Source organism: Neolamprologus multifasciatus, chromosome 11 (assembly GCF_963576455.1).
Source record: "Neolamprologus multifasciatus chromosome 11, fNeoMul1.2, whole genome shotgun sequence".
Taxonomy (NCBI): domain Eukaryota; kingdom Metazoa; phylum Chordata; class Actinopteri; order Cichliformes; family Cichlidae; genus Neolamprologus; species Neolamprologus multifasciatus.
Window position 1 is genome coordinate 25,072,592 of NC_140449.1, and position 24,139 is coordinate 25,096,730.

Genomic DNA, 24,139 nt, shown 5'->3' on the forward strand with positions numbered 1-24,139 from the left:
TGGGGGGGGGGGGGGGGGGGGGGGGGGGGGGGGATTAAACTAACACCAACTTTGAGTTACCACAATAACCAGCAGGGGTCCCTATTCCCCAAATTTCTAAGTTAACACTGCTAAAAGGTCAAATCAGATAAAATAACTGATACTTTGTTTCGTGAGCAGCTGGTGGTTTGAATGAAGCTAGGACTGTGGGTCTCTCGGGGTATCTATTTGGGGCAACGGTACTAATAGCTGGTGTGGGCGGACTCTGTGTCAAGCACTGATCTTTAGAGCTTTGTGTGGTTCTTGGAAACTGTGAGTTGAGTCAAACGCTAAAAACCACTGCCTGCCTTCCTTGATATGTCAAGGTGGGAGGATATCTAGCCTCTCCTTGCTGCAGATAGAAGTGTCATAGGCTTAGAAAAGCACTAAGAGCAGGAAGTGCTGAGAGAGAAAGATGACACATGGCTAAAACGAATATCACAAAGAGCCTGAAATATTAGTGAAGAAAAGCTATCAGTGTGTCCTCACATCTGTGCTCTGAGAGTTGCTCTTTTGCATTTTTAAAGGTTATCATAGTGCATGTATTTATTTAAACCTTGTGCAATGTGTTCACACTGATTTTGGCCACACCGTTAAGTAGAGCACCCTGACTATCAAACAAAAAAAAAAGAAATATATCACGTTCACACTGCAAAATTGCAATTGCGATTTGCTCCTTTTAAAGTCTGTCGTCCTCTCCCCCTTTCTCTCCCTCTCTCTCTTTCACTCTTACACACACACACCCACACAGACCCAAAAAATTAAGACATATAAAAAGCTCAAAGTTAGAGTGTGGATGTTTTATCTTATTTTTCATAGCAGGCTTTATGCTGTAATCCCCCAAAATTTAATAAAACATCCTTTTGGATACTTATTCACCATCTTCACAGCAATGAGGCTTTGCCAGATTGCTTTGTCCCCGTATGTGAATGCACAAGTTGTGCAAAGAGATCCTGTAACTTCCTCATTCACTTTTGTGGTTTTTAACTGAGAAAGCACCCCCGTTTTGTGCTGCGCTTGTCATTTGCTGCCTGCCTTCATTTTTGGTTGCACACGCACAGAGGCAGCAGTGATGGCAGGCGCCACTGCTTTGCCACTTCAGGAATTCATCGCGTCATTGGACGATAACTGTCTGCCAAAAATTTTGCAAGTTTGCTCTGGAGTATATTTCCAAGGTAGTTTTTTTATTATTATTATTACTTTTCCTCAGTGAGATGGTGTGTACAGAAGGACAGCACTTACGAGATTATAGATTACTTCATTGCTGTGCGCTTCTCTGTGTTGTGTCTGTCTTTCATAAATTTAAAGTTACAATCTAGTGTACATTCCTTTTACATTTTGTACATTTTTAACCCGAAATTAGAAGTTATTATATATAAAAAGAACAGTGGGCATTTGTTGTATTGCTCATGGCTCACAACTGGAAACAATTCCCTTTAGAGTGTATGCGTTCATGTGCTGGTTAAGAAATCTAAATCATTTTTGTTCCTTCAATTTCAGGTTCTATATATGAAATTTCTGGGAGTGAAGTGTGTTTTTCCACTGGGGATCTAATAAAGGTCACTAAAATTGAGCTCCTATCAGTTTCCTGTCAAGACGTAGCAAACAATGAAACATTTGAGCTGCCTATCAGCCACACAGGTTGGTCTAGAGAAATTCTTGTAAGAATGGTTAAATCTATTTTGTAGAACTACAATGACTTTTCTTTTCTTCTCAGGCTTGTTCAGGGTCGTGCCAGAGGAGATGCCGTACAGTACGGTAGAGGAGATGGTCAGCATGAGGCCAGTAGGCCTCGACTCCTCTCTTCCCTTCACTTTCTCCAGCCACTCCAAGATGACCATTGGCAATCTAGCACTGGGAGCTGGGACAGCTTTGACTGTGCTCTCTGTTGAGAAACACAAGGATCAAGAGGATCAAGTCCGCTGCCTTATTCGAGGACAACAAGAAGCCTCAGCTGAAGTGTGCATCCCTGTTTCTTTCCGAGGGGAGTTCTACGAGTGTGAGAGTGAGGAGCGCTTTACCCTGCGGGAGATCATGTCCTCGTCGTCTCTGCGTAGCCGAAGGTTTCGCTTTGTCAATGCTACCAAGTGTGATCGGCTTCTTATGCTCAGTCCAGTATACCATGTCCAGGCCGTCATGAACTGTAAGAATAACCTACTTTTTAACTATTTAACTACTATTTAACATAATGTTGATCAGGATTTGTTATTTGTGTGTGAACCCCACCATGTGTTATGTTAATGCAAAGTTTCAAACTTCCACTTTAACTTCCACCTTAATTGAAAATACTTGGTTCATGACATTTTATTCGTTCCTCTACATCTGTGCACATTTATGCACTACATAAACAATATTTGTGCATATTAAAATTTTACACTTGAAGCCAATGATAGTATGACATATAGTACATACCATGCTATAAAACAGTTAAAGTTAATGCCACCTTGAAAAACATCAGCATATCATTAAAAGCAATTAATCTATATGATGCACTGTTATGATTGCTTATGATTATATGATTGCTTATATTTGTAACCTCAAGAATTTAAATTCAGAACAAAAAAAAGCATAGTTCACCTGTGCTGCACTCATACCAAAGTTAAATATACCTAATATGCTTGACTGCCTTCCTGTCTTTTGTCTACAGTGAGGAAGAATGTGGTGAAGTTTCCATCCAGCTTAGAAGTGGATGTGGTCGATGTCACCAAGCTGTGTAAAGATGTGCATTTTATTGCACCCCTTTCTCTGAGTGAAGTCCACTCTGAGCCGAATAAATCATTCCCTGGAGTGGTGGAGATCATCGAAGACCCAGAGACGCGCTCCCTGTTCAAGTGCAGCTGGCTACCGGAGCTTCGCAAGAATGAGCATCTGATTTTTCACAAAAAAGGAACCTCGCCCATGATTTTATTATCCACTTTGAAAAGCAGGAAAACACCGCAGTACTTCCTGGTGTCTCAGCAATATGGTGGACGTTTCCGGAGACGGCCAAGAGAGTTTAATTCAGTATACGAGCTGTACGTTGCTTCAATCCACGCGCCAGGTCTGAAGGTCAGCGTAACAAGAAACTGTGAGGAAGTGGAAGAGGAGGGACTCCCTGCCCTCAGTGTGGGGGAACAGCTTGAGGTTGTGCGCTGCGATAGGATGGTTTTACCCTGTGAAGGCAAAGCAGGACAGAAGCAGTCGGTAGAGGCTCTTTTGTGTTATCGCCTTCAAGAGTCGGACGATGAGGATGATGATGATGAGGATAAGGTGAAAAGGGAGGATGAAAAGGAGGAGATTATTATGCCTCTTTACATGGAGGGTCACTTTGTGGAAGTACTCAGTGACAACAGGAAGTACAAACTCAGTGACTTGGGGAAGGAGTTTAACTTGCCTCTGGATGTTAAAGTGGTGGGCCGTGATACAGAACTCGAGATGGATCCCCTCTATGGGTTTTCATGTCTCAGAATAGAGGCAGCTATGTTGGAACCCACCATTCAGGCAAGCTTTGTACACAAGCCAGAGTACTGTTTCGAGATCCCAACGCAGTGGCTCTCAATGTCTGTCTATTTTACTACAGACCCCCTCCCATGGCCCAAAGATCAACCCCCCAAGTGTCAAGTGGAAAGAGTTACCGAAGTTGCAGACACATTCTTTTATGAGTTTCGCAAATTTGGTAACTCGGACGCGGAGCCGCCACCTCGACCACCAAAGCGAAACATGTCATTTTCGGCACCTCCCAAAAAAACAAAGAAATCAAAGAAGGCAAACAAATCCAAACATCAAGGAGACAAAAGCGTCCCAACCAAACAGTTCAGCGACTTGACTTTGAATAACAAAAAGAGGCCCCCCGCTCCACCACCTCCTGTGAGTGACTCTTTTCATGCTTGTGTAACATTTTCGAAAGCTATTATTATAAAGGCTACAGCTCAGCTTAGGTTGTCTAGATTTTCTTGTCACGTCAGTTTTCTCTTGAAACCCCACTACAGTGAAACTAATATACAGATTCTCATAATGTGACTTTCAGGAAATGAACTAAGCAAAAATAACAAATTGGTGCTTCCACTTTTTTCCTGTGGTAAATAAGCCATGCATGTAATAAAACAGAAGTTTCCTCTTTTGTGCAGGCTAATGAAGATGAGCCTCCACCACTTGTGCCCCGAAAGTTCTCAGCGGCTGACCAAACCATAGGCAAGGCTCTGCCAAACACTTATGTACAAATGAAGGAGTCTGCTAAAACAGGTGGGGCTCTGTCTGATATAATGTTTTAAGAGAGATTTTTTTGCAGCCATGGACTAATAAGCATTCTATGTTTATATTAAAGCAGTGTTTGCAGGACAACCTCTAAATTTGAGACATTTTCACCATGGGAAAGAGTTTATATAGGGTTTATATAAAGACCCCAAAAGTTGAGAATACTGGCAGACTTTGGCTTCCCTCTACATCTCTAAAACAAATGTGAGCGTGACTGTTCACAGAGCCACAGAGAATTCACAGAGTCATCAAGACCACTAAAAGCACATAGTAGAGTAACATTTTTTCTGCCATAACGCACAGAACTAAACTTAAAGTAAATTAATGTGAAGAAGGGTTAAAAAATCAGCTTCACCTGCACTATATACACAAAAGTACTGGGCAATACATTTTTCATCTTTGAATTCAGAGGGTTTTAGTCCCATTTCAGCAGCTGTATAAAATCAAGCATCTTGCCATGCAGTCTGCCTTTGCAAACATCTGATAAAGAATGGTTTGTTCCAAAGAGCTCGCATCAATAGATAGATAGTCCACCATCCGCTGTAACATATAGTTGAAAAGTGGAAACATCTTAGGACCACTACAACTCAGCCATGAAGTAGCAGACCGTGAAGTTACAGAGCGGGGTTGCCAAGTGCCGAGGTGCACAGTGCGTAAAAGTTGCCAAACATCTGTAACGTCAGTAACTGCAGCGTTCCAAACCTCCTTTGGCATTAACATCAGCACAAAAACTGTGTGCGTGGAGCTTCAAGGCATGGGTTTTCATGGCTGAGCAGCTCCTGTAGCTGTAATGTGCAGGTGACCCAGTACTTGTATCCATGTAGTCTAAAAATACACAAAACCAAACAGTGAACATGAACTGAATAGTAATGAAAAACATATCAATGTCTTATTGTCTCAGTAATGTGTCATTTATATGTAAAAAACACATACATAAGTATATTTAATTAAAAGTATGTGCATATGATATGTAAATATACAAATTACCTAATGTATTAATAATGCATTAGGTTGCATTAAATGCAAATAATAAGAATTTAGCTGTGTTTATCACACCACGTTTATCGTCCATTAACCATAGACGCAAACTTACACAATAACCACAGACCGTAAACAGCATGTGCAGATTGAGAAAGTCTATGGTTTTGGGAGACTTCATCATTTCTAATATATTCATGCTTTTATTTACTTACTATTACTCTTCGACACTTAACAAAATCCACAATGACGCCTTAATTCCAAGTGTGTTCCTGTATAAGATTCAACCCATCGCCCAATAGTATCTCAGGAGACAATCTTCCTATAGAAGTGAAATGTGTTTAGTCATTTCGATTGGCTGCATCAGAAAGTGAAGTGAAAACCTGTGATAGGTGGTGTATGTGATGGGTGGTGCATAAATGTTTGGTGGTGCATAAATCGCATGTTTTCTGAAAGGAAGACATTCAGTGTGCGGCACATTTGATAAATGACAGTTAGGATGAATATAAGAATATTGTGAAATATAGTATTAAAACAATAATTTTTCCACCAGGGAGTGTGCCTGAGGATGAAAGTGGGGACAGTGACCATGACTATGAAACTGTGGATGACACTTTGGCCGTTATGATGAAGAAAGCACAAGAAAATGTTATGTACTACTAAAGGAAATATCTTCTACATCTTCTGCAACAGAGAAAAATCCTGCTTGACCAATGAGAACTGAACTGTTGGCGAAGGTATTGCAGATTGTGAGTCCACTCACTGAAAAAAAGGTCTGAATTGTTTTTTTTATTTTTGTGTTGTTTTTTTTTTACCAACTATAAGGATGGATGAATTTAATATATAGCTTGACATAACTTTAAATTATTCAACATATTCCTGAGAGTATACAAGCAAAGTTTCTCCGATGATCCATGACATATTTTGAAGGATATAAAACTATAATATATAATTTTACCCCCACCCCTCCCCCCATCCTACAAGTGCTGTGCAGGGCTGGTTGGCATGACATCATTCAGTAACAGCTTAGCCCAGAATAAATACAAACTTGGTGGTGTTTTCACATGTTTTCTCACGTGGTCAGCAAAATTTCTTTTGACCTCATAACTTTATACCCAGAACTATACTTCACTGTTTTCAGTAATCGTGTATTCAAACTTTGAACACATACCACTCTTGTAGTTCAAACACTTTTTGTTGTACACAAACTTGTTTAGAAATTGTTGATTTAACCATGTAGTAATTGAGGCTATGTCTTTCAGCTTCGTGTACAGGTCCGTATTTATATTGTGAGGTACTAAGTAGCTAGTTACTGTATATAATGCCTTCTTGTGCATAGTTACAGCAACAAACTATAGGATAATATGCAGTCGAACATGACACCATAAATTACAGCCTTTAAAATTACCAGTGTTAAATGAATAACTTCTCTCAAAAATGCATATTAATAAGCTTCAAACTGGCTTCAATGGATTGTATTCTGTTGCACAAGTATACAACATATGTGTATGTCAAACTCCTACTGCATAGATGCAAACTCTAAAGAGAAATAGCTCACCCCACTCATTGATGGAAGGCATTTGTCTAAACCGCAACATTGTAACGCTGCAGCACCGGTAGCAGAAGCCGTCCCTCTAACCACATCAAACTATTTATCTGTGAACAGAAATGTATTTGCCTTTTTTTTTATTTTGCAAATTAACTCCAGGGAGGAGTAGAAACATTTTCACTGGAAATGAAAGTATGTTTTGCATCTTTGTTAACCGATGGACAATCCATTTTGTGCCATTTTTCTTTGAAAGATTATTTCCACTGCATGTAAATGTGTGGTTGATTTCAATTTTCTATTAGACATTATCATAAAGTATGATTTCTATATGAAACTGGACCTATGTGGTTTATTCCAACTTTGTAAAACTTTGACCTTATATTATCTATAAAAATGTGTGTGAAACTCTAAGATAAGTGTTAAAGTCAGCTTGTGGTTTTACAGCTAGATGTGTGAAAGCAAATGTGAATTATGCATGTTAGTTTTTCTAAAATGAAAAAAAAAAAAAAAAAAAAAAAAAAATCCCCACGCTGATAGACATATACATATATACACACACATATACATTATATATATATATATATATATATATATATATATATATATATATATATATATATATATATATATATATATATATATATATATATATATATATATATATATATATATATATATATGTGTGTGTATATACAGTATATATATATATATATATATATACTGTATATACACACATACATGTGTGTGTATACTATACCAGAAAAAGGGGCTTATACAACTTGATAAACTGAACCAACAGAGCAAAAATACATTTTGAATAACCAATTTATTTTGGCAAAACTAAATTACATAGACAAAAAAAAGAAGTTGGATTACTTATGTTCCAAATCTTTAAAAAGAAAGAAAAAGATGTTTTACAGAAGAAGAAAGATGCATAAACAGAAAGAAAGTAGTAACTGCCAACAATAATCTCAGTGACAGAAACCTTTTCGGGCGAAATGGCTGAAGCAACATCAGGAATACAGGATGTGTAAACCTTGAGTTTCACCATTTGTAAACCACGTGTTCTTCAACAAACATAAACCACAGTGCCGACAGACTTGCAGCATTTCGCACAGCTCTGTGGCATTATAGACTCAGGGAGGTTGTTACTTATGTGATAGCCTTCAGTAATAAATGATGTACCAATTATTTCAAATACGCAACCTCACTGATGGTAACAAGATGAATTAGTCTAGTCATCACTGTCAGTTGATTTGTAGTGATCTTCGTCGATGGTGGAAAAGATATGACCTTCGTTGCTAAGGAACTCCACAGCTTGTCTGTTAAAGCAAAAGGAAACAGCATTTTAGAAATGCTAAAAAATCAAATTAAAAAGAAATTAGAAGGGTAATAATAATAATACCATGAAATAAAATATTTGTAAACTGAGTACCAAGTAGACAAATCATTTCCTGTACACTAAAGGAAAATCTCTTTAAAAAAATACAATAAAAGAAAAAAAATCTAATACAAAATTCCACTCTGGTACAGTTTCAGAAAACAAAGCAAAACTACCAAATTAGCATGCAGTGGGTGTTTCACTCGGGTCATTCTAAAGTCTTGGACATACACTTCCTGTAGTTTGCATAACGTATGTACTGCTAACACCAAAAGGGTGTAACTGCATTTTTCTATTATTATTTTTTTTAAACTTTTGTAAAAAGTTGTAGGTTGTACTGTCCCTGCTCAAATCTTGCATAGTGGGATGCACCAAAAGAAAGTAACTGAGAGCAAAGTTTTTATAAACTGACCCAAACAGTAAGCCTTGAAGGACAAAGACAATGTGGTCTTGATCCGTAATAAGATAAGGAGGAAACTTTGTTATCTTGACACTCGCCATCCCTTAATAAAGCTACCGTACTTATATCAAGATGCCAAACTAAAGCATTCAGCTTGTCCTTTAAAAAGTGTTTTAGAGCATTAAAGCAGCTTGCTAGAACACATCTAAAGTTAACTCTCCATCACAAATAATGTGTTAACTCTTGACTTGTAAAAAAACCAAAAAAAAAAAAACCAAAACACTTTAGCCACTACAGGCCTTCTCTCTTGGTTTCAGTTTGTTTAATAGTGTTGTACCTCCAGTGACTGTGTTGTTCAGACCAAGTCCATTTTGCAGATAAAGGGTTGAGAGTTTAACTTGTGGGAATTCATTTTGTAGTGAAACTTTGTTGCAAAATCTCTTTGCTATTTGGAAAAATGTATGTTGTAATTTTGTGTGAGCTTCTCTCTTTTTGAAACCATCCTTTTTATGACGGTACAAACCCAACGTAAAAAGTAAAATAATAATGTGAATGTAATTTAAGTGGATGCAACTCTGTTTGCCTCTTGGTCTGTTTCAGTGTATGTAAGAGCTTTTCTACTTTTCCAACAGTCAAAAAGTAACTTTCATTTTATATTGTTTTATCACTTTAAAACTTACTTGATCACAGCAATACTCATGCTGCCGAGTCTCTTCTTTAGTTCTTGAATGCTAATACCCTGCGGTTCTGGACAGCTTCTTATCAAACACAGCACCTTGAGAGATAAAAGTCGACAGGGTAAGCAAGCTGACACACACTGCTAGAAGAAGCTATGTTCCAGTCTACGGACTTCTTTTTCTGAAAATGTTTTTTTAAAACAACAAATCTTTGATGCAGTTCACACAAAGAAGTCGAAGACAGGATGTAAAAGTCAACGATCACTGTTTGGGTTTACATAAATAAACGAGTGTAACAACGGTTCTTTTCTGCATTCAGATACCGTGCCCCTTCATTTCTCACCACAGCTTATCTATGATAGTTAAGAACTGTAAATTTCTTGTTACCGCTGTCTGATTTATTTAGGCTCACCTGATTCTGGTTTGCACTTAACCCATTGTTGGTCATGTCGTTGGCACCTGCATAGCTTCCTACATTCCCATCCATGCCTCCCATGGTGGGTCGTGACATGGGCATGGCGCTACTGCTCATTCCTCCTCCGGCACCCGACTGAAAGAGAATGAAATTGCACGTTTTCAACATTATACATAGATTTGATAAAGGATACAGAACAACCTTCAGAGACAGATATGTAAAAGTATGACACTGAAAATGTGATTACGACCCCCTGATACACATTCATCACACAAAAAAAAAGACATGTATCTCAAACGGAAAGGTACCCCTGGCTATTATTAGCCAATCCATTTATAACAGGCTGTTGGTCAATTTCATAAATAAACATAGAGCACTTAAAACAAGTGAGTGTGAAGCCTAATTGGTGGCAGTAACAGTCTGAGTTTGACCTCACGGGTTCCGGCAGTCTACAGAGTATTAGAGGGATTGATGAGCGTTAAAGCCATGTATACTGAAGCAGACTATGCCCTTTATGGAACATAGGATACAAAAAGTAAATTTGCAGCGCTGCAGAAGTAATAGTTATCTAGAAAGCTTAATTTTTATTATGTCATTACTCAGTTTCACTTCTAATGTGTTTCTATATTGACTGCAAATCGTTTTTTAAGCCATTTAAAACAAAACAATCATTCTGTACGACCTCTAATGTGTTTAAAATAATCTCTCAAAGCTGTTAGAATTATGGTTTTAATACATAAAACAAAAAGAAAAAAATAGCCAGGCCGTAGAAGTCAGATAAGGTGTTGACTGGGCTTGGCTTGTTATACCCATTCACTGAAATCACGTGTGTCTGTGACCATTTATCTGTAGGAGCTCACTCTCACACTGCTACGGCAACAACGTTTAGCACAAATACAACTGAAAGATGTGACAACGCTGTACTGTTTCTTAGTAATCTGGCAAACAAACTAAGCAATCTTTGACAGAAGTGGTATTCATAGAACCCATCTCAACTTCCCTTTTTCACTTGTTTAGCCACCATTTAAGGCTGTGAAGGTATAAGCACGTGATTTCTCACCATAGTTTGAGGCTTGCTGAGTGCCATGTGTGCTTGGACAACCTCTAACATATGAGAGGTGATTTCATTCATATCCTCCAGGGGCCTGACGCTGAATGCCACAACAGACCTGTGGTTCTAAGAAAGGAAGGCACAAAAAAATAGACACGCCATCATGAATTCAGAGAGGAACTAAAGCGAGCAACATCCATTTCAAGTATTTCAAGTGACGAAACAAATCTATGTTGGTAAAGGTGTAAAAGCCTTCTTTAGTGGAGCCCAAGTGTAATTTAGACACATGTTAGACACATGTCACACACACACACACACACACAGGTCAATAAATGTTTAAATGTGAACAAGATTAAATATGAGATTGTCAAAAATGTTTGTGCATTGAGAAATTATACAGCCGCTTGAAAATTTTACATTGTCATGTAGCCTTTCAATGAAATCATGATGCAAGTCATAAGTTCCTTTTTGATTCTGGGTACTGTGCAAATGTTGTTAGCATTTACTTTAAATGAACTATTTCCAATTGATTCACAGTCTGTTTGTGTGTGTGTGTGTGTGTGTTTGGTTATCCGCACGCAAATATATTCTTTTTTGATTTAATTTTACAATAAACCTCACTGATAAATAACTAACTCAGCAATATCAGCTGCTGATGAGTCTCATCCAGTTGTTGGAACTCCAGCTGGCTGTTAGGTCTCTTTCTGCTCTTTAGGTTCTGTGAGCTCACTGGAGCAGCACATGAGCCATTACTCCACCAGCTGCAGTTAACAATGGAGCAGGAATCAGTCTGGCTGCGGGAAGCAGCTGATTGACTTTGAAGAACGCCAACCCAACCACCAAGTAAGCTAGTAGAGCAGGGCCTCAAGTGCCGGTGTCCTGCAGGTTTTAGATATGACACCTGAATCAAAGGATTTATTTCATTACCAGTCCTCTGGAGAACTTCAAGACGTGTTGAGGAGGCAATTTAACCATTTAAATCAGCTGTGTTGGATCAAGGACACATCTAAAACCTGCAGGATGTGTCCTCTCTGGAGGACATATCCTGAGGCCTGGAGTTGGACACTCCTGTAGTAGACGGTGGACGGGGTTTGATAGCAACCACACTTTTAAACTAATAAGCGGTCATAGGTGGCAGATATTAAACTCACCTGAAAAGAGCGCAGATTTCCAGATACTTTGACATATGTTCCTGGGGGAAGGACAGTGCTGTCCACACTTTGGTCCTGTATAAATAAAAAGCACATACTTGATCCTTTTCATCCAATTCCAGTTAATTTTCCTTAGGATTTGTGTTACTACTGCCCTTTCCTCTTGGCCTTCTACTTAAAGAAATGTAATGCTAAACAGATATTATAGTATAGTAGCTTTCTCACTATGTAATGGAGTTTATATACACATAATTACCTCATGTTTCAATACAGACTGAGCTTGCAGCAGAGCTGTGATGGTGGATACTTACCTCTGTGTCTACCCACTGCTTCACATCCATGGGAGCGCCTGTCATGTCATCAACTTTGTACTGGATGTTGGTCATGGATTTATCTGTGCTTCTGATGACCCCCACAATGGTGACCTATGACACAGACCACAATTATTATGAAATCTGGAAATATTAGAATAGTTATTACGTCCATGTTGCAAAATGAACATAAAATGATTTAAAATTCTGCATTTGGTCTGACTGTTAGATAGATGTTTATTTTAAACATTTAAAAGGATAAAAAAATAGTACAATCGACACAGATGGATATTCAACATAATTTCTGTAAACAAAAGTAACTTGTATTTAAAAGGGAGTGTAAAGTTGCTGTTGTTCAACTGCAGAAGTAAAAAAAAAAAACCCTGTATTACAGAGTACCAAACTAATGCTATTAAGAAATGAAAAAGTAACTGGTTAGTGAACTAAATGAATGGTTTAGCTCACCTGGGCAACATCCACATCCCCTACTCTGAATGACTCATCGGCTTGGGAAGCAGACATTAGCTGAGACACTGTGCAGGGGATTATTTGGTTGGCACGTGTTCTCTGCAAAGACATACACCCAAACACAAATGGGTTAACTGTCGTGCAGCAGAGACCTGTCATTTTGTGCTTCCATCGCTATACAGAAGTCAACATGTGTACAAAGAGTGGATGTCTCATTTGGCAAATGAAGGTATGGTGTTGCTGGTTTTCAGCACAATTTTTACAGATTTATTTCTGTGTCAAGTATTTAGTGAATTATTCCGACTTTTAAGTGTAGATATAAGTACAGACCCCCTTTTTCTCTCCCCCCTGGGATAAGGCAGGTGATGCAAATCCTCCTGGAGACTGAGTGTAGCCCCCAGCCATACTGGACTCACTGTACCCTCCTGAAAATGTATAAAGAGGTAAACAACTGTGTCATTGAAATCGTTTATTAAACATGATCTTCATTTGACCCACCTTCACTTACATTCAACACACAATAACAAAGACGTCTGTAGTCAAGCTAACGTGGACCGAAACAACACAGCGACACCGAGCCCATATGGCTGCTTTATAAACACAACGGTGTCGAAATACAACTCACCCTGATTCCACATGCTTCCGCTGTTTGTTTAACTTTTTAAACTAAGGTGTAAAATATTACGTGCAGTAAAGTATGTAGCCAAACGTATTTCTCTGGTCCTCTTCCTCGTTTAATCCCGCGCGCAAGCTTCAATGTACAGCGCAGGCGCACAGCGGAACTCCCGCGAAATCTATGATGACGCAGATCTTCTACATGAGGTAATTCAGCCCTAACTTTTGCTTGTCAGGCTATCGTTCCCCTTCTAGCGCCAAGACTGACCAATGCAAAAGCACAAACTCTGGTCCCAACTGTTTAACAATATTATTATTATTATTATTATTATTATTATTATTATTATTATTATTATTATTATTATTATTATTATTATTTGCTATATTACATAATAAAGCAGTCCATAGCCTGGGAGTTACGTCTGCCTGAAAGAGAAACATCAGGGAATGATTTTGAAACAGTCCTAGGGTTGCTTTCCTGAACTTCCCGAAGCACTACGTGCTCACGCGCGGTTTTGCGGCTTTGCAATTGCTATAATAAATAATTTCCAAAGAACATTTGCAAACCCATAGCTGCGTTTATCAAAAACAGACAGACAATGCAACATTTCCAACGATGATTAACTACTCTTTTCCCCAAAATGCCCCTTTACTGTAAAAAGAAATAAGCGAAACAAATAATAACAAAACCAAAACAAAGCAAAACAATTTTTATTTGCATCATCAGCTTGAGAAACAGATTCTCCACAGTTATAACAGCGTCGATTTGGGGAAACACGAGTATCACGCAAGGGCACCATGAATAAAATCCTTTTGTATTTAGTGAAATATTACAGTGTAACAGCGAAAACATTCGCACGTAGATGTGTTTTAATATACTGTGTCTATATACTCCTGTTATGAATGTATGTATATTTATTGGATGCTTAAACAGCGCATGCCCAAATAAGGTAACTGTAAAAGGTGGTCTACTAAATTTAAATTTAGTCCACATAAAAATAGTCTAGGCGTAGTCTACAAGCAGGAATTCGACTCTTAAATAGCTTCATAGATAAGTGTGTATAGAGTTTTTCTCAGCCGAAGCTTTTTATTGTCTTTAGATTTATTTTGATACTTATTTTTATTTAATTGTATGCAGGCTAAAACGTAGTCTTTCATCACAGGGTGACGGTTGAACTTCATTACTGATAGCGAAGTATCACCTGCACATAGGGATCCAAACACCTTCAAACCTCAGACGCGTCATGACAAGTCGTATCTTATCATGATTTCGCCTTTATAGACTTACGGCATACCTTTTAAACCAGGTCTTGATTTTTGTCGGATGTTTCGTCCTCTCAAAGTCTTCGACATGTCGGCAGTAAGGCTGTTTCTGTCTTGCTTTCTTTTTAAAGAGGCTTTTGCGCTCTCGGGTAAGCATCAGATAAATCAAGTATATATCTTAATCTCGGGGTAACTTACTAGATGCCATTACGCATCGTTCTTACACAGGGAACTTTTGGCACATCACGGATCTCCACTGGGACCCAACGTACGAACTGAGCAACAACAATCCTGCACTGGTGTGCGCATCCAGTGGCAAACGACCTGCAGCCAATGCTGGTAAATTTGGACACTATGTTTGTGACTCGCCATGGCACCTGATCAACTCTTCTGTTTATGCAATGAAGAGTATTCTACCAAACCCGGACTTCATCGTATGGACTGGGTATGTTACTTTTTTTTAATGAATATTGCAGAACAGTGCTAGTCTCAAGACTATATCTGGGGAAAGAAATGCTTGTTTGCCTTTACAGTCATGATATTTTCAGATTAGTATTTGGTATTGACATAATGTTTGACTGCAATTAATCCTGAAACAATCTGCTGTGTTACTTCTCAGTGATGACACTCCACATGTTGATAATAAAGATCTGGGAGAAGACGCAGTGCTCAACATTATCAACAACCTCACTGACATCATAAATCAAGTGTTTCCAAGTAATTACAAAATCAGGCGGAAACATGCAAGGTCAACACATACGACAGTGTTGGCTACTTCTAATAAATAATGTCTTTTATACATTATTGTCTTGTTTAGACACTAAAGTGTACTCAGCCCTGGGGAACCATGATTACCACCCGAAGAGTCAGCTTCCTGCAGCCCCAAGCTCTATGTATGACCGAATAGCAGAAATGTGGCAAGGCTGGTTGGATCCAAAGTCAAAAGAAACATTTAAAAAAGGTGAAGAAGACTTTCTCTAATAGTTACAAATATATGTGCAATTACTTTCCATAGAATGAATACATCAGCTTATGATGCACAGGAAAAATTTAAACACACATTATCTGGGATGTTCCTCTTGCACAGGTGGATACTACACAGAAAAGCTCATGAATCAGACTGGTTTCAGGATGCTGGTCCTTAACACCAATCTCTACTATGATCAGAACAAGCTGACCACGAACATGGATGACCCAGCGGACCAGTTTAGTTGGTCAGATCAGATTCTTACAGAGGCAACCAACAACAAAGAGAAGGCAAAGCATCTCATCTTGTTCATGGATGTTTGGATGTTAGGGACTAGAGCTCAGTAAAAGATGGTGTTTGTAATGAAAACAATCCCTGTATAAGCAATTGCCCCTCCAAAAAAGAGATTCGGTCCTGATTGGATTTTAGTTAACTCTGTATTGTTTGGTTTATCAGGTTTACATCATTGGCCACGTTCCTCCAGGTTTCTTCGAGAAGAAAAGAAGTAAACCATGGTTTACACCAAAGTTCAACCGGCGATATTTGGATTTAATTAAGAAACATCATTCTGTCATAAAAGGCCAGTTCTTTGGCCATCATCACACTGATAGCTTCCGTATGTTCTACAACACAGAGGGTAAGCCACACTGCAGTAATAGTACTCATTTCACCTTGTATTAGTATTACCTGTTTATCACTTAGCCGGAATGCGTCTCCGATATCCAGCATTAACATTAACACGCACTAATACTGTTGTTATCAGAGCTGATATCTTGTCCATTTCTACAGGTTCTCCCATTAGTACCATGTTCCTCAGCCCTGGTGTCACACCGTGGGAAACAACACTTCCTGGAGTTAAGGATGGAGCGAACAATCCTGGGATTCGTGTCTTTGAATATGACACAGAAACACTGCTAGTCAAGGCAAGTTTTGGCCTTTACAATTTTCATTAGACATTTATGTTCCTCTAGCAGTGTAGTGGTTAACATTTGCTTGGCAAGTGAACGGTTGCTAGTTCATTATCAGCCAGATACAAAAATCCCCTTGTATTGTAGCTCCAGAAAGACCATCCGGTGTAAAACTCCGCCAAATCAAACATGTGAAACACTCCTTGTGGCAACGGGGCAGTCAAAAGTAGCAATTAAGAGCCTAAAAATAGGCTCTTATGCAACTTATATAAATATATATTTGTATTTTAAAAGATTGTAAAACCTTCAGAAATATCTTGTAATAATTCTATTGTTCGCTTTCTGTGTTTAAACCACATGCTTTCTTTCATGCAGGATGTGGTGACCTATTACCTGAACCTTACTCGTGCTAATGTAGCCACAGGACGCTGGGAGAAAGAGTATCGCCTCACAGAGAGTTTCAGAGTACCAGATGCCTCTCCAGCCTCCATGCACGAGGTTCTAAAGCGTGTAGCTGATGACCCCCGCTACCTGCAGAAGTACTATGATTTCAACTCTGTGAACTATGACCTGAGGGATTGTGACAGCGACTGCCGCGTTGACCATGTGTGTGCAGCACGAGAGGTAGACTTTGACAGGTATGAACACTGCCTCGTTAAGGAGGGGGCAGTTTTCATCTATGGTGGCCTCCTGCCACTCATCTCCGTGGCTTTAAGTCTGGTTGTGGCCCGTGAGTAATTAATTCAATACTATTTTGAACTATAACTAACTCTGAACTCAGTATGGGTTTATTGTTTCCCTAAACCAACACATAAACTTTCTCCCTCAGAATTTATAAATATGCAATAATCTTTTGTTTCAAAAGTCTATAAAAATCATGTCCACACGTGTATCACTGACCTATTCAGCAATGCAAACTCCCCCTCTGACTTTCCGACTGTATGACGTTCCACCTTAAAAACTGCACACTTTTAGCAGAGGAATCTGAGCATAGCTTTCTGGTGTCAACATTTGTAATGAATTTCATTCTTTAAATTAGAATTCAAGAGAATTCTAATCATGTAGCAGGAAGTATTTGTTTTAAATGTCACTATTTAACATGTAGCACTATAATAATGCATTTTCATACTTTCAGTTATATTACATCTATAAATGAAATGAGTCATGCTCCAGTGTGTAATTAAACTATGGAAAAATGCAACCTTTGTCTTCAGTAATCTTTGGTGTGCCCCTTGACCTTGATTTATGGGTACTGGCTGAATACTTTGTTTCAAAACTACACAGTATTCTTGTGCCTCTAAAGGTCAGCTACCATAGTTTTATTTGTGTAAACTCTACTGTATCTTGTTGTCAATCCAAAACTCAATCTTATGAATTTCATGCACATTAGCTAAAAAAATCGATTATATCAGGATTTTATATATAATAAATGTCTTAACATTACTTTCATTGTCCATGCAACTTCAAAGCAAAGCAATCAGTTTTGAAAATATTATAAGATAAAGTTGTATTATCTGTGTTCTGTGATAACTCCTGGCATTTCATATCTTGTTATAATGACTTAATAATCTTTTGATAGCTGCCTGTAAACGCTGTAAAGTGTCACTACAGAACATGACGGACGCTGGACTTTGAGCCTCATGTGAATACACTTTTATTGAGAATGTGGATTTGTTTGACATATCAGCAAGAATGTCACAGCTCTCTGGTTTCACACAAATATACATGCAGTGTTCTTAAGCATCCGGTGGTTAGTTGACACTCAGCTAGTTCACATGACCAAAACCTGTTTAGTTGATATGAAAGGCTGCATAGCAGTATCCAGAGCTGCGTGATACTGCTGCAGACCCACCTCAGTGCAGGCGGGAGCTGTCAGCTTTCCCTGCTTGATGAGGGAGCACAGTTCATCCAGCATGGCTCTAAATGCCCTTCCATCTAGGAAAAACAATATCCCAGGGAAATGTTTATCTTTTTTAGATTAATTTCAAACAATCTGAAACTCCATGCCTACTTACCATGAGAGTGATCTCTCTTCCACTGTGTTACCCAAAATCCTCGAACCTTCACATCTTTGAAAATAAGAGCACTCTAGAAAGAGCAGCAACAACGGCAAAAAAATACATCAACATACAATATTTCACATTTGTGAAAGGGAAGTTTAAAATGACTGTTCATGATTTTGGGAACCTTTTAGCTGCATCTAAGAGGCTGAAAAGTGTCAGTACCACCCTCACACTTATGATGCATGCAACTCTTCTGTCTAGTGTGAAACTGTGTAAAAACGGCAAACGCAGTTTTCCTCTTACCACAGGAACAGTAACTGGCTGTTTGGACATTCCCCCATACGTCACCATTGACCCTCCGATTCTGAAATAAATGGAAGAAATCTGGGTTGGGGTACATAGAGTTGGGGTTTTCCCTGTTCTCTACAGTGCAACTACATGGTATAATACTAATAGAGATTATTAAGTATGCTCACTGTAGATGACGGAGAAGTTCTGTTGCACTCTTGCCTCCAACTCCATTTAATGCTAGTTTGGGCTTCGGACAAGTCTATAAAATATATTCATAAATTGGATATGTTCATTCACCAGCAGGGACAAACTACAAGATCATATCTCTACAGACCTTAAAGAGTTCTTTAATCTCATGCTTCCTCAAGGCCTCTTCTTTGATTACATGACTAGCTCCAATAGCCTTCAGCTTATCACTGAGCTCTGTGAACTCTGGCCTGAAAGTGAAGGCACATTGAAGAATTTTATCACAAAGATGGAAAATCCCCATAGGGTTCAAGAAATTTGCCCTAGTCTTCAAAAAAGAAAATTGATATTGTAAAAAAAGCATTAATATGAAAGAATTGAGTTCACCTGTCTCTTATAACATTAATAGTGTTTATTCCCCTTGCAGCAGCAATCTGTATGACAGCCTGTCCAACTCCGCTGTTGGCAGCGTTCTGGATCACAGAATCACCTGAAAGGACATCAGAAATGATTGGACAAATGGTTACATGCTGGCCACAAATACTTAGAATGAAATAATGCACCCTCTAATCTTATTTATTTTTTACTTCTAAAATTAGTTCGTCTGTCTTGCTGTAAAAGCAAAAATAATTTAAGCTGTGGGAATATAGTACCTCTACACCGCTATGAATAATCCAAGATTTGAAATTTGGTGAGAAGGAAATAATCCACTGTGAGTGGATTAGTTACCTGGCTTGAGGTCTTCAAAGTCGGAGAGCATCCTGAAAGCGGTGCAGGGATTCACCCCGAGTGTGGCAGCAGACACCAGTGGAATGTCATTTGGTACAGAGATAACATCTTCCTCAGGTAGCACTGCCTGTGTCCTCCATGTGCCTGATCACAGGAAGGAAACAGTCTACAAAGCACTATAAAATGTTTTTTTATTTTCCAATTCACACACCATGCAAGGTGCTGTCCCGCCACTTAGAGCTCAATGTTTACCAGAGATAGATTTTAGCATGCAGTGGGGGCCAGAGATTGTGATTACTTAAGGCTCAGAGGAGGAGATCCACCTTCAGCTGGGAGCTAAAGTGGCACTCTGAAGATTTCATTTTGAGAACTGTGGAGTCCTTACCTAAACCAGCATCTTTCGGGATCACCCAGTCTCCTATCTTGAGGGACTTCACCTGGCTGCCCACCTCTACGACCTGGGCCACACCTTCATTGCCACCAACAGCTGGGAGATCCGGCAGGATAGCATAAGTACCTGGAAAAAAACCCATCAGAGAATGACCTGATCATGATGCCACACATTAAACTGCCCTGATGAATGACTGTTACTACCTACTTACAAGTACCTTGAATCATGTTTATGTCTGATGGGTTGATTGGGGCAGCCAGCACTTTAACCAAGACATCCTTTGCACCTAAGGAAGGAAGCTCTACACCCTCCAACCTGCCAAAAATACATTTTGCACAATCAGTCACTATTCATGTAAGCTTGCATGACATATTGTCTTATGTTAGGTGGCAGGCTTTATAAATACAGATAGACTAAAAGCCCAAGACACAGTTCATCTCTACTGGTGTCCATAATAAATTAGTTAATTAGTCAACAGTAACAAAATCACCAAAACTGGGCCTTTGCTCAATGGATAGAATAGAAAATAGAGAGGATGCCTTTATTACATTTGTAATTATGATACGAGATTGGGAGTGCCACTCGAGCCTGGGAGGAAGTGTAAGGCTACGTGCTTGCATTAATATAGAAACAAACACACCATGAAAAAGAAATAAACAATAAGCACACCACACAGAGCCACTTATAGATCATATGAAATAGACAGCTGGATCATAAAGCTTGGAGATAGGAGTGAGCAGGCACTGCACAGGAAGATAGACTTCTTAAAGACTGTGAGACCCAAGGGTCCTACATTTTTCTGCCAAGTCAAAAGTGTTAGAAGGACAGGGAAGACAGATGATTACAAATCCTCAGGAGAAGAAAAGGGGAAATTAGGCTCTAGATATTCTAGAAGTGAAATCAGGAATGCATTGCTATCGAGCCACGTTTAACATCTTTACGTAGAGACATAAATGTTTTCCTCCTGTTTTTGTCACTCCATACCGGTGAGCGGCGGTAACGCAGCGACTCGTTGTTTGCTTCCCGCCACAAATTTCAAGAAAGAAGAAGAGGAGGCGCGGGCTCACAAAGGTGAGATTGAGGTTTACAATAATAGGTTGTATATCTTTTATAAGACAAAACACCTGAGCTTTACACCGGAACTGTGGGAGCATGTCCTGAGCGAGGCTAGCCACATTTGAACTGTAACCGTTTCACTCCCACAGTCACAGAAACATACGCACACTTATTGTTTAGCCAGATATTCTTACTGAACGACTCGGGAAGGGTCTCCGTGGGTTCTGTACACAAGTGCCTTGCATGTTTGTGCGGAGAGTCCGGCTGAATGGCTGAAGTGGGAAACGCTAGCGTCTCTGTGCCTGAAACACTGTGAAACAGCTGCAGCGACGCTTCGTCTGCAAACTCTCTGGCTTCTTAGACAGACTGCGTAGAGTGGCACCCACATTTCTACTCGGGACAAAGCTGTAAAGTATTAAAACAACCCGACTATTTAATAATATTTGTAGTTTAAAGCCAGACTTGAGCTTGCACTCTTCATACTACGGCCATATTGGACTGTAGTCGTCAGGTTGTGTCATTGAAAATGTAAACACCGAGCTGCCCCCTGCTGGATGAGAGATGAACTCCGCGTTTCTCCACACGGTCAGAAGGCCCTTTTTTTGGATGAAATAAATATGAGGAACTGTTTTTTTTTTTTTTCAGTATTTCACTTCAGGGAAGGGAAATGTCGAAAATAGATACTTTGAACGGATTATCACATCACGAGACGTGGGGGATTACAACAATACTGTGATGTAACGTGCTCAAGTTCCACAGAATTTCTTAGCCTACTTAAATATATTTACTGAGCTCTCTATTAGGTACACTTTGCTAGTACTGAGTTTGACTCTCTTTTCCCTTAGGAACATCCACCCATCTTCTGATTGCTGTTTCAGGCAAGATAATGCACAATGTGATAAAGCTCAAATCATCTCAGACTGCTTTCCTCCACTTGTCCTCCACACTCACAAGGTTTCAGTTCCATAAAGCACTTTTGGGATGTGGTTGAATGGAAAAGTTGAGTCATGGATGTGCAATATCTCTGTGGTGCTATGATGTCATTGTGATGTCAGTAAAATGTTTTCACCACCTTGTTGAATCAGTGCCACAAAGAATTAAGGCAGTTCTGAAGGAAATAGGGTGTCCAACCTTGTATTGCAAGGTGCAATTAATGAATGCTAAGGTTGCTTCAGGATTCAGCATTGCATCTTGGTACCTCACTACCAATGGGAATCTGTGGACCATTTACCAATCAGAATATTGTGGATTCCTCCAGTGCTGAAGCATCTTTGGGAAAGTTCCTGAACATGAGTTACATTCATCAGGCAAGTGTGTGTGAATCTGAGCAAACACCTAGGCATAGATAAAAGTGAATAAATGTGAGAATAAGACTTGTAGTAGAAAGCACTTTAAGCACTCTACTGAGTAGAAAGGTGATATTTAAGTACCAACTAATTTAATTCTGTCAATGGAAAACTCTTTCATGTATGGGAAAACCTTTAGACTGTGCTTCTGGTACTTTTTCTAAGTTTTGTTAATACTTTAATGAGTGTGATAAGTCTTGTGACTGGGTAATTGGAGTAAGAAGGCATTAACAAAATCATGAATATTAACATATTTATTAGGAAACGGAGCAGATCTTTACATATAATGTATAAAACATAATCACAGTAATACTTTGAAAATCCTACATGCTGCTCATCGTTGACAGACTTGCCATTAAATTGCCTGAGATCAAGTTAAGTGTAGTTCTATGGAAACAAACACTGATACATTCATCACTTTCTAAAAGTAGCTGTAGCCATTACCTGATAAAATACAGCACCACAAATTAAATGGCTGACGGTCACAAGTAAGATGTACCATTAAAAGCACAAGTTAACACTACTGTATTACAGGATGGCTTGAGCTTCAAAGGTTACTCTGAGCACAGTCTCATGGGTCCTTGGATTTTAAAGCCTATCTAACCCAACACCTGACAATAAAATCACAACAGCACACCACTGAGGGGCCAAAGAAGTTTGTTACAATCAGAAGTCTGAAATGACCTTCCTTAGTTTCCAAGTGATATTTTGAAAACAAAATACTTTCAGTTACCCTTACTGGTCAGTGTTGAAATTCCTGTAAACCAGTTAGAGTGTGAATGATTACAGTGCGACACTTTGATGACATACTGGCGCTGCAGTTGTGGTAAATTCAAAAATCAAAGTGTGCAGAAAAATAAACTCTCAGCACGCCACCTTTTCCATCCTTTTAAAAAAATGTTTATCAAAACAATTTAGCAACCGTCAAACTTTGAAGACTAACAGCAGAGTATGAAACAATCCGTGACACACATTCTTTTTGTCATGAGCATTGATAGTCTGAAACACCAAAGATCGATGTGTTGGGATGAGACAACACCGGATTATACACTACTAACCCCAGCCCCTTTACAATATTCTACTATATACCCATCTACAACGATTATAGAGGAAAAAAAATACAATAATAGTCAAACATTTTCTTCATATCGTATATCATTGGCAAGTTATTTGAAAGAGGAAAAAATATAAAGAACATCATCACACTGGGTGCATGGACATATGAAAGAGTCAAAAAGCAACAATCATTTCACATCATCATCATGTAGTCATTGTTTTCATAATCAAAACTGTATTATAGTAAAAAACTGAAACTGTTGCACCAAGACATTCACTTTGGCTTCCTCGTCACACGCCTCACATCATGCGAATGAGCATTTAATCCCTGCTTTTTCTTGAACTAACACCCCATGACTCCTTCCAATCAATCTGAAGCATTCCCTGAGATTTCAGATTGGTAATTCCTGAGATGAGCCTAAAGAGCGGAGGTATCTTTTTTCCCCAACCAGCAACCAACTGTGTGTAGTTTGTGAAAATTCAAAATATATATAAAATAGGAAACATATATTCAAAAGTGATTAAACTGAATAGAACAAATATTAATGCATTTTACGATTAGTGCAGAGTAATATTGCATTGGTTTTGGCATTAACAACGGGCTTCTCCTCTGAAAAGGCTAATTGTGCACCAAAGAAAAAAACAAAACCCCCACAAGAAAGTCATACAAGGAAGAGGAAATTAAAAAAAACCTCA

At 38.9% G+C, this 24,139-nt stretch overlaps 4 protein-coding genes across 6 annotated transcripts; 2 read left to right on the forward strand and 2 right to left on the reverse strand.

Annotated features, from left to right (window-relative positions):
* Positions 1-1,030: 1,030 nt before the first annotated feature.
* On the forward strand, positions 1,031-7,286 carry themis2 (thymocyte selection associated family member 2). The gene is made up of 6 exons (XM_085178787.1): positions 1,031-1,193; positions 1,519-1,659; positions 1,736-2,161; positions 2,666-3,864; positions 4,125-4,239; positions 5,783-7,286. The coding sequence occupies exons 1-6, from the start codon at positions 1,091-1,093 to the stop codon at positions 5,890-5,892; spliced, it is 2,094 nt and encodes a 697-aa protein (XP_085034913.1). The 5' UTR covers positions 1,031-1,090; the 3' UTR covers positions 5,893-7,286.
* A 299-nt stretch (positions 7,287-7,585) lies between these two features.
* On the reverse strand, positions 7,586-14,665 carry rpa2 (replication protein A2). Of its 2 annotated transcripts, none has more exons than XM_085177857.1 (9): positions 14,543-14,665; positions 12,963-13,057; positions 12,630-12,731; positions 12,165-12,278; positions 11,854-11,928; positions 10,712-10,828; positions 9,649-9,786; positions 9,240-9,334; positions 7,586-8,100 (listed from the first exon to the last, which is right to left on the reverse strand). In XM_085177857.1, exons 1-9 carry the CDS (start codon positions 14,598-14,600, stop codon positions 8,013-8,015), a joined length of 882 nt encoding a protein of 293 aa, XP_085033983.1. In that variant the 5' UTR covers positions 14,601-14,665; the 3' UTR covers positions 7,586-8,012. The 2 variants fall into 2 exon arrangements, with proteins under 2 accessions (XP_085033983.1, XP_085033984.1); XM_085177858.1 differs by lacking the exon at positions 14,543-14,665 and adding an exon at positions 13,258-13,421.
* smpdl3b (sphingomyelin phosphodiesterase acid like 3B) lies at positions 14,549-24,139 on the forward strand. Its single transcript, XM_085177854.1, has 8 exons — positions 14,549-14,659; positions 14,739-14,955; positions 15,130-15,227; positions 15,328-15,471; positions 15,598-15,767; positions 15,934-16,114; positions 16,267-16,400; positions 16,761-24,139. The coding sequence occupies exons 1-8, from the start codon at positions 14,572-14,574 to the stop codon at positions 17,121-17,123; spliced, it is 1,395 nt and encodes a 464-aa protein (XP_085033980.1). The 5' UTR covers positions 14,549-14,571; the 3' UTR covers positions 17,124-24,139.
* Positions 18,016-21,429, reverse strand: mecr (mitochondrial trans-2-enoyl-CoA reductase). 2 transcript variants are annotated; one of them, XM_085177855.1, is made up of 10 exons: positions 21,236-21,429; positions 20,203-20,300; positions 19,980-20,111; positions 19,595-19,738; positions 19,253-19,355; positions 19,014-19,116; positions 18,865-18,938; positions 18,692-18,752; positions 18,401-18,473; positions 18,016-18,320 (listed from the first exon to the last, which is right to left on the reverse strand). In XM_085177855.1, the coding sequence occupies exons 1-10, from the start codon at positions 21,427-21,429 to the stop codon at positions 18,157-18,159; spliced, it is 1,146 nt and encodes a 381-aa protein (XP_085033981.1). In that variant the 3' UTR covers positions 18,016-18,156. The 2 variants fall into 2 exon arrangements, with proteins under 2 accessions (XP_085033981.1, XP_085033982.1); XM_085177856.1 differs by lacking the exon at positions 21,236-21,429 and adding an exon at positions 20,970-21,139.

Bases quoted from the DNA above. Each gene is read 5' to 3' on its own strand.
- themis2 (XM_085178787.1), top strand. From the start codon at position 1,091: ATGGCAGGCGCCACTGCTTTGCCACTTCAGGAATTCATCGCGTCATTG. The intron at 1,660-1,735 runs GTTGGTCTAGAG...TTTTCTTCTCAG, and splicing joins GCTGCCTATCAGCCACACAG to GCTTGTTCAGGGTCGTGCCA. The intron at 2,162-2,665 runs GTAAGAATAACC...TTTTGTCTACAG, and splicing joins TGTCCAGGCCGTCATGAACT to TGAGGAAGAATGTGGTGAAG.
- smpdl3b (XM_085177854.1), top strand. From the start codon at position 14,572: ATGTTTCGTCCTCTCAAAGTCTTCGACATGTCGGCAGTAAGGCTGTTT. The intron at 16,115-16,266 runs GTAAGCCACACT...CCATTTCTACAG, and splicing joins TATGTTCTACAACACAGAGG to GTTCTCCCATTAGTACCATG. The intron at 16,401-16,760 runs GCAAGTTTTGGC...TCTTTCATGCAG, and splicing joins CAGAAACACTGCTAGTCAAG to GATGTGGTGACCTATTACCT.
- rpa2 (XM_085177857.1), bottom strand. From the start codon at position 14,600: ATGTCGAAGACTTTGAGAGGACGAAACATCCGACAAAAATCAAGACCT. The intron at 12,732-12,962 runs GTCTGTACTTAT...ATGTCTTTGCAG, and splicing joins AGGGGGGAGAGAAAAAGGGG to AGAACACGTGCCAACCAAAT. The intron at 12,279-12,629 runs GTGAGCTAAACC...TCTGTGTCATAG, and splicing joins GGGATGTGGATGTTGCCCAG to GTCACCATTGTGGGGGTCAT.
- mecr (XM_085177855.1), bottom strand. From the start codon at position 21,429: ATGTGGGTGCCACTCTACGCAGTCTGTCTAAGAAGCCAGAGAGTTTGC. The intron at 20,301-21,235 runs GTAAGAATATCT...TATTTTTGGCAG, and splicing joins GACCCTTCCCGAGTCGTTCA to GTTGGAGGGTGTAGAGCTTC. The intron at 20,112-20,202 runs GTACTTGTAAGT...GTTTTTTTCCAG, and splicing joins AGACATAAACATGATTCAAG to GTACTTATGCTATCCTGCCG.